The sequence below is a fragment of the Buceros rhinoceros genome, unplaced genomic scaffold (genome assembly GCF_000710305.1).
Source record: "Buceros rhinoceros silvestris isolate BGI_N320 unplaced genomic scaffold, ASM71030v1 scaffold10399, whole genome shotgun sequence".
In the NCBI taxonomy this organism is placed as follows: Eukaryota; Metazoa; Chordata; class Aves; order Bucerotiformes; family Bucerotidae; genus Buceros; species Buceros rhinoceros.
Window position 1 is genome coordinate 3482 of NW_010432092.1, and position 9335 is coordinate 12816.

Here is a 9335-nt window from a genome sequence, read left to right on the forward strand (position 1 = left end):
TTTGGATCAAGTCCCCAAGTTCCTCAGCGCTGACCTGAAGGGCTTACAGTTCGAGGCCTGTTTGGATCACTTTCCACTCAGGAGATGTTTTCTGCGGCTGCAGTTAGGGTTTAAGATCAACTTTTATCATAAAGGAGCACTCGGCTCAGTACTGCTTCTGTTCACAGTCCACCTGTCCTGCTCCTAGACAAGACGTACCACCTCCCTGCCCCTCCCCACCAAGCTTGTGCAATCGGTGACGCAGAATACTGGTCTTCTTTAAGCTCCTTGACACCTCAGTTTGAGCTACCAAGGCCTTTACAACCAATAAAAGGCTTGTAAAGAAGGGAAGTCGCAGCTCGCTTTGTGGCCTGGAAGAGGAGGGCTCATGGGTCAACACAAGGACGTTAAAAGTCAGCCCAGTGCTTCCACCAACATCAGCGGTGCCCTCAAACACCCTACCTGAAGAATTCAAAACCAGTGAAGACGCGAATGTCAAGTGCGGGATCCAGCACTCACAAGTACCTTGTACGTTCTCAAGGGTTCTTACAGAGGAGACCTCTCATGGGCATACCTGTTTGTTAGCAAACACTAATAAAACGGCATCTCTGAGCTCATCTTCTGCCAACATTCTCATAAGCTCTTCTCTGGCCTCGTTCACTCGTTCTCTGTCATTGCTGTCAACCACAAAAATCAGACCTGGAAACAAGCAAACAATCAGAATAAGCCAATGCCAGGAGTTATTTACAAATGGGAACTACTCCTGGGGTCAGAACTGCACTTTGAAGAGAAAATAATGCAAACCAATTCAGTATGTATCTGAAAAACACCATTTTCTTATTTATTACTGTAATCTCGCGTCAGAGAGAAGAAAGCCTGCTCTGGCTCAACACAACTGTTCGCTGGAGTTTGGGTTTTTGGAACTCGCTGTTTTCCAGCAAGCAGCAGCTCTTGCAACCCTGGGACAGGACTCCAATGCTCACACGTTATAAAAGCGCAGCAGTGGAAGAAGCGACCATGGGGCTGTTAGAGCCTGTAGTAAAGACACTGCTTTGAAGTGAAGGCAGAGCTGTGATGCTGACAGGAGAAAAGCAGAGCTCTGAGCTGGTGCTGAGTCAGAGGGACAAGGATGACTGGTTTCTAGATGCCTTCCCATCCTTCTTGGAACCTGCACTAGCTGAACACAGCAGCACGCAAACACACCCTGCTATAATCATCATAATCAATCCTTCCATTCCCCCCCAAGAAACTCCCAAAATTATTTTAGTGAGGACATTAAAACAAACCAACACTTTAAGATTCTGGAAAGGTGTGAATTAAGCCTCTGGACTCACCTTGTGTGTTCTGGAAATAATGGCGCCAGAGTGGTCTGATCTTATCCTGACCGCCTACATCCCAGACCGTGAAGCTAATGTTCTTGTATTCTACCGTTTCCACGTTGAAACCTAAAACAGAAATGGTGGCAGAAATCTCAGAGAGACAGTTGACCCTGAACCTATTCACACTTGGAGCGTCACCAATTAAAAAGGTATCTTAAAACTGAAACCTGATTTAGATAAGCAGAACGCTACCCTGAAGCCCTCACAACCATGGGTTCTCCGGAGCTCCTGCTCCCACCACCACCCCCTAGCACCAGGCAGCTGCTGCCGGAGCAGCAACACAAAGCCGAATCGCAAAGGAAGGGGTTAAAGGAAAAACCTTACCTATAGTAGGAATCGTAGTTACTATTTCACCAAGTTTAAGTTTGTACAAAATCGTAGTCTTTCCCGCGGCGTCCAGACCAACCATTAGAATACGCATTTCTTTTTTGCCAAAAAGGCCTTTGAAGAGGTTAGCAAAAATATTTCCCATGCTTGCAAAATGTTCTCACTGGCCAGTGACGTCTAGAGGAAGAAGATCACAGTGTCACTCCTGAGTTCCCAAGGGCTGTGTTCTCACCAGGGCATAATCAACAACCAGAAGAAGTATCAGAGAACACTAATCCTCCACAGACACCCCGGCCACCCCCACACAGGATTTTTCCCCGCACCAAAGCAACACAAAGGTGAACACATACGCCAAAATTTAGTGCTCAAATGATGCGGCTTTGACTGCTTTAAACCTTTCAGTGATTCTTTTGGGATATTCAATGCTGCCCTCAAACTTTTGTTTGCAAAGTTCATGGTTTGCTCTCAATGCAACAGGCTGCTTCAGGTGCTCTGTCCTCCCCACTGTTAGGAGATAATTTATCTGCAGCCCAAAATACACTTTTTCTAGTTGACCTGCCGTTAAAGAGTTTTAAATTAAATGCGTGCTGAGCGCAGCAATGGCTGGTCCTTCTTTTGTGAAGGGAACTCCAGCTACAGCTTGGATCCTCCCTACTCAAAGCAGCTTCCTTCCTCTCAAACCCCGAGGAAATGGCCGGAGAACACAACGTAAACACAAAGCAGTTATTACTTTTATCAGCTTCGGAGTGAGACCTTCTCCAGGAAGCAAATCCACATCTACTGAAACTTAACTATCGAACACTAATAGCCACATGAAAAGAGGAAGGTTTAGAAATTACTGCTTCTTCCTCCACTGCAAACACTTAAAAGCGATTAACATCACTGGGACCTTCCTGTTTAGGAACTGGAGAAACTGCCTCTCCACTCCAGCCCTCACAGACATTCCCTGCGTCCTTGGGACCGCATCCACCCCGCCACAAATTTCCTCTTTCCAAACTCCCCACCGTGAGTTTGAAATCACTAAAAGAACTATCACTCTGCTCACACAAGGCATAAAAAAAGCACCTCGAAGGGAGGCGTAGAGGAGGATGTTACACGGACGTCATGATGGTTCATACCTCTAGTGCTGCTTTGTCTAGAAGCTCTCGGATGTTGGTTTGAAGAGCGGCTGAGCCCAGCTGAAAACACTAGCTTAGCCTAAAAGGCCCGTTCAAAGGAGAGGCCTCCTGTAAACCGCATCCCACAACTGAAAGTGCAATACGAAGTTTGAAATCTCTCGAAGATATCTTGTATTTCACGATGGAGCTGTGCGCTTGCAGCCAAATTCTTGCTGGAAACAGACTTTACAGACTGTCTGTTTAAGATCAAGGTTTGAACTGAAAAGCGCACAAAACCCATGTCCCGCTCTGTTTAGCTCCATGCCAGGGAGGTACAAAGCCCAGCTCCCTTCCGCAGCCCCACAAAAGCTCCGTGCAGCTCTGCCCTGCACAGGAAGCTTTGCTGGATGCAATTTTTAACCCCGAAGTTAATGAAGTCACATGTCTTAGCACAAGTGGCTCCACTCTGAAGTTCAGAGTACACTCTGGAGTTCCTCAGTGACATCACCCTGCAGCTTGCTGACCTGCCTCACATCAAAGATTCATCTATTTTATGTGACTGAAGCTTAGGGTGATCAAAACTTTAAAACTAAGCTCATCTGCAAGCCAGGCAGGGCAGCCTGTGGATTAAAACCAAATGTAAGGTTTGAAAGTTCTGTTACTCCATTTCCTCCACCTTTCTGAAGTACAACCCCAAACATTCGACTCCCACTTGAACACTTGAAAGCTGTATAAACAGGAAAGTTAATTAGGAAGTAGAGAAAACAGTTTTGCTGGAGCCCCTGTTTATCCAAACCACTCACATAGCAGGAAATCTCACCCGCCAGTCCACAGCGTCAGCTCTTACTTGCCTGGAGGGTAAACAGGAAAGTTAATTAGGAAGTAGAGAAAACAGTTTTGCTGGAGCCCCTGTTTATCCAAACCACTCACATAGCAGGAAATCTCACCCGCCAGTCCACAGCGTCAGCTCTTACTGGCCTGGAGGGGAGGGAAGCTGTAAAGCTCCCCTTTGTCCGCCTGCTCATGCTACCTCTATCTTCCGCTTCATCTGAAAATCAACAGCCAGGGTTGAATGGTAACCTTTTACCATTTGTAACCCTCCAGAAGGGGCGTAAGAGCATTTGTAGTGGGAGACCCTTACAAGCCTTGCACAAGCCACAGCGTCAGCTCTTACTGGCCTGGAGGGGAGGGAAGCTGTAAAGCTCCCCTTTGTCCGCCTGCTCATGCTACCTCTATCTTCCGCTTCATCTGAAAATCAACAGCCAGGGTTGAATGGTAACCTTTTACCATTTGTAACCCTCCAGAAGGGGCGTAAGAGCATTTGTAGTGGGAGACCCTTACAAGCCTTGCACAAGGCAGCGTTTCGTTGGTTTCTGCACATTTAAGAGCCTCAGAGGTTATGAACCGCTTGGGTCCACAGCGGTCACCAGGTAATGCAGCAAAATCTTTGCATTTACATCCACAACATCTTTCCACACCCTGGAGAAGGCGCAGTCTGCTGAACACTTGGCACTAGCAGTGGCAAATCCCGTTAGATCCTTGTTTTCCCGGCAGCTATTTCCAGGTCAAGTCTGCCCTCCACCACTGAAACAGCTTTTATAAACCCCCCTCCCTCTTTATTTTTACTTTTTGTGAAGAACTAGATGATCTGTAAGGGCCCTTCCAACCCCAAGCCATTCTAAGATTCTATGAATAAGAAGTTAAGATACATGTAAGTGCTTGGTTTCCATTTCCTTCTTGTCCTCTTCCACATTCCTACTATCCAAACCTCTTGTTTGGTACTTCAGGGTAGGTGACAGTGCAGAAAGTCCAATTTATCTGTAGAGGCAGCGAAGTTTACAGCCCATGCCTGCAAGACCAGTGTGTTTAGATGGTGACTAGAGTGTGCTCATTGTTGTCCAAAAGAAAAACACTAGGAGAAACCAGTCTGCAAACTTTCTCAAACCACTGTAGGTCCCAGCAGTGACTTGTGGAATGCTGCTGTGGCAAAAGAGAGGGCTTCTATCTTCACTGTCCTCTGACTGGCAGCTAGAACCACGTTCATCTATTGCCACAGAGGTGGCAATCGTACTCCCACGGTTTTGTACCTTACACTCATCTCCCTACATTGCCCCTGCCGGAATTTCCCAACTTTCTACCATCTAAGCAAGAGCACCTTAAATTCCTTCCTCAGCATCATTTAAATCCTCAGCCAAACCACCATCATGACTGCGACCAGCCACTAAACCACCACGAGGCTGCTTTTCTCAGCCCCCTCGTGCTGTCACACAGTGTGGACACCACCGCAGCAGAAACTGCCACGATACTGCCGAGCCGCTTCCCGGGCCTGTGCTGCCGCCCGTTAATACAAGTCAGCTGAGGGATCACACGATCACCTCAGAGCTGGATCTGCTTACTTTAATGCTCAGTTCAGTAGCTGGACCTTGAGAATTAACATACTCAGGATGAAAATGAGGTGATTTAAGAGCCCTTTAGGTTAACCGAGTAACCCCATCACTCTTCAGGCACCTTCAACATTTGTTATCGCCCCAAACATTGTAATCGCTACATGATCATTTTAGAGGCACAAATTCAATAAAATGCCTGAAAACAGCTTGTGAGCTGCTTGTAGTACTTCCGCACATCTTCAAAAGAGGTGTCTGTCAGGCTAAGCAGGAAGATTTGTGTGCAAAAGGGAACAGTTTGAATAAACACAACAGACTATTTTTGCAGAGCGTAGCATGCACGTCCTCAGCTCAACATCAGCTTCTAGAACTGGAAGCTCAGCACCCCTCAACAAACCCAGACGGCCCCAAAACTCAGCTGACACTTGGTTCTCGCTGCCCGTCAGAGCCCTGAAGCACACCTTAACTCGGCCTGCGCCGCCTCAAGATCCTCACAGCAGCAGAAACCTGTCTGGCAGGTTCAGGGGAGATATAAGGTGACATTGGTAAACAGTGAGAAAGAGGTTCACTGGATAAGGCCGCAGTTTTGTTTCAGGAAACAGGTATTTTCTAGTAAGCGATCCATTTAGATAAGCATTTAGGAGAACAGGCAGCCTTCTTCAGAAAGGCTCGGTGTAATGAGTTAAAAACGAGTGAGTGTCTGCAGCCCGGTGCCTGTTAAAGTGATACGGCCCCTGAGTATGAACAGGAATTTGCTTTTATTAATTGAAGGTGGTTAGAATAAAAGCTCGGAGGAATTACCTCAAGGCCAAAGATCATTCAGCACTTAATCTTCTGCAGCATTTTATATTGAACCGTACGTTAATGCATTTTAATGTCATTTCATTCAGGCTGCTTAGCTACAGAAGTCAAATATGCTTCTTGACCTCCAAACTTTTGGATGAGTTGTTCGGTAACAAGCCACCCCACAGAAGCACGACAAGGAGGGCGTGCAGTACAGCTACACCTTGAAATCTCTCCATAACCTTAATTTCGCACCACGGGCAAGTTCTGTTTGACAGGTAGAGATTAAACTTCACTGAGCCACAAGTTGCACCACGGTTTCACTCAGGTTTAAGCCATTTCTTTAAACACAGCAGCCAAAATCAGAGGCTAAGCCAGAGCAGGCCACATGCATTATTTAGCCCAGTAGAGAAGTACATCTATTCCACTCCTAGGTACCAGCACTTACCACAGGAGGCTCCCACAGCGAAAACACAATGCTCAGAACTTTTCAAGTGGCATAACCAAACTTGCTGAGCACTATCATTTTGGCAATCTGTTCTCTACAGCTGAAAAGCACCAACAGCAACAAAGATCAGTCAAGAAAAGCTTAACTCTGTCCCTCCTCTGCTCAGCACTCTGAGATAGTGAGGTACAGAGGGTGTCTGTTGTTCATATCTTGCTTTAAACGCCTATTTCAAGGAGAGACAAACACAGTGCCACTACCAATGACACACTGCTTAGGAAAACAACTGATTTACTACCAAAAGTGCGGTGCTGTTTAAAGGAAAATCTACCTGACACTGGTCTAAGCATTAACTCCGCCTCTAATAACCTGAAAAACTCCAGACCTGTAATTTCCAATCTGGTGTTAGCCCACTAGTCACAGCAGTCGCAGGAGAGCAAAAAATGATCCATTTGTTATTTAACAGAAATACTGATTTGAAATTCACTCCTTTATCACCAGCTGCCTTGTATCATGTTTTTCCTCTATGACATTCTGTCAGGTTTTAAACAAAAGCATCAAAAGAAGCAAAATACTCATACAAAAGGTCATCAAACCCATGTGTAAGTAAGACTGGAGAAAGCTCTTAAAAAAACAACCCGAGTTCAACAGCTGTTACTGGTGTTACATGCAAGAACAACTGGCAAATAATTTAAAGTGCAAATCTAACTTGGCAGCTTGTTCTTCACAATATAAAGCGCCTTTTAAAAGAGAATACGAGGAGCGACGCAACAAGAATAGAACACTGCGAAAATTTAGGATTAATCTGGGGCCACAGTATTTCACAGCACCAGGCCTGGACAGGTAAGTCCGGCTGCTGCCTTTTGAACCTGAAGTAATTTCTTTGCAGATTAAAGTGTTCTGTTACAGCAGATTTGGAAACACTTTCATATATAAGCCAGGGTGGCCCAATCCACGACTGTTCCAGGACAGTTCTGTTCAACTGGTTTCAGAAGTTGCTTACTGACCTTCCACATCTTAACACGATGCTACTTATCAGCACGAACCCCTTAACTTTGGGACCTTAACACTGGAACGTAGCTGAAATCAAAATTATTTCAGTTACCAGAGGTTGTAGACCGTACAAACATCGCTAGGCATAGACTACACGCAAAAAAAAAAAAAAGAGTAGCTACCAAGTAAGTCTGGTTCTTTCTTCACCAGGTGATTGTCTTGGACTTAAATACCATGTCATAAAGGCCACATCAAGAACTTTTCAGAGCCCTTCATTAAGTCCCAACTCCTTTACAGTTGTACCCATTAAAATGAGGGGAGTGCTCACTGCAGAGATCAAAACCTACCACTGCAACAATCATCTTTACATTGGATGCGCTTCTGCCAAGCTTGAGATGGAGAGGGTGTCCTAAGTCATCTCAGCCTCGTTATCTGTCTTACAGAGGAAAGGTATCGGCATTGAAGGGTCACATGAAATAAAAGGTAGGGAATTGTACTTGCACCTGAAGAGGCACAGCTGGATCTGGCCACCAAAGGCTTGCGTGACCAGTTAAGCACCCAGATGCATGCTGCCTGTTCCAGGCAGATGGAGGACAAGTCAACCGCAGGCGGGAAGCCAGGTGGAAGAAAACCCAACACGGAGCTGTAGCACCGTCGGTTGACCTAAGTAGGTTGAACATCTTGCTGTCTATACGCGTTACCCCGACAGCACTTTCCACATGCTGGAACATTCTCTTGAGAGCGCTGGGCTCAGAGTGGCAGCAAAACAGGAAATATTTCCACTTACAAGATCAAAACAAGGGCAAAAGAGGAAAAACTGTCCTTTGGGGTCATGCTCATCTCTCAGACACAAGGAGAACTCGCTCTGAAAATACTGTCAACATTAATAAGAGAGTCGGTACCAAGCAAAGATGGCAAGTGCTTGACTTGATACTCAATCCAAAGCGGAGTCATTCCCTCCGATACACTGCCCTGAGAACCGGTTCTTATAAAGTACTTCTCAGATAAGCGTTGGCACGGTCTTTCTGGAGGCTGAACCATTCACAAGTTGAAAATCTTCAATTTTAAGCCATATATCCTGTTATTCAATCTCAGTAACTGGGCAGTAAGTCAACATTTACACTCACTGCAGAAATGGCAAGAACTCACATGAGAGTTTCGGTAATGAAACTGGCTCTTGGTTTGGGGAAAATGTCAAAGCCAAGCCCACGCAGCTCGTGCGGTACGAGGGCAGTGTACAAATCAGAGCTATATTAAACCTAAGAGTTTTATTAGAACTGAAACATCAGCAGAAGCAGTACCACAGTCCTCCAATGTTTACATGCGTTAGAAACAAGAAATAAAATTGGATACTCGCAAGCAGAAAGGAAAAAATGCTGAATAACACAGAAAACCAGCTGCTGTAGTAGGAAGCTGATTATAAACTTCTTTACTCATCAGTTAAAGAAAGGGAATAATGGCTGAGGACAGTAACATTCCAGTAACAAAACTTTCAAGAGACTTCTAAAAAAAGAATCAGAATTATTCCTTTTCAGAACAAGTTATGTTCACCAAATTTATCCACTGTGAGGCAATCCAGATGCCTGCAGAGCCTGTTGCAATCCATAAAAATTCTTGCTTGAAATCCACCTTTACACATCTCAGCAGCTTTTATTTCTAAAACAATGTTTTTAAAGAAAGGTGGTTCTTTAAACTTCGGCACTGCAAATTCAGCTGGAACCTTGGGTCATGAGCTTTTCCTCCCTCCACCAATTAGTGTAATCAATAGCTTATCTGACAATTGCACCTCAGCGAGGTGTACCAACACTCCTGCTAACACAGGTTTTCAAACAGGTGGAATTGGGACACAGCACTGTTTGGTGAATTCCAAGGATGAGAATCCAGTCCCCTACTCCCACCCACACACACTTTGCCTTGAAAAGCTGTGACTAGTCCTGCCCTCCCTCCC

At 45.5% G+C, this 9335-nt stretch overlaps 1 protein-coding gene across 1 annotated transcript in view; it reads right to left on the reverse strand.

The window, feature by feature from the left end:
* Nucleotides 1-1864, reverse strand: part of ARF1 (ADP-ribosylation factor 1) — a 3795-nt gene extending 1931 nt beyond the window's left edge. Inside the window, exons 1-3 of the mRNA XM_010143646.1 lie at nt 1683-1864; nt 1314-1424; nt 554-678 (exon numbers count right to left, since the gene is read on the reverse strand). Coding sequence (XP_010141948.1) covers nt 554-678; nt 1314-1424; nt 1683-1830 — 384 coding nt within the window. The 5' untranslated portion in view covers nt 1831-1864. The remainder of the gene's footprint in view (nt 1-553; nt 679-1313; nt 1425-1682) is intronic.
* Between the last annotated feature and the right edge of the window lie 7471 nt (nt 1865-9335).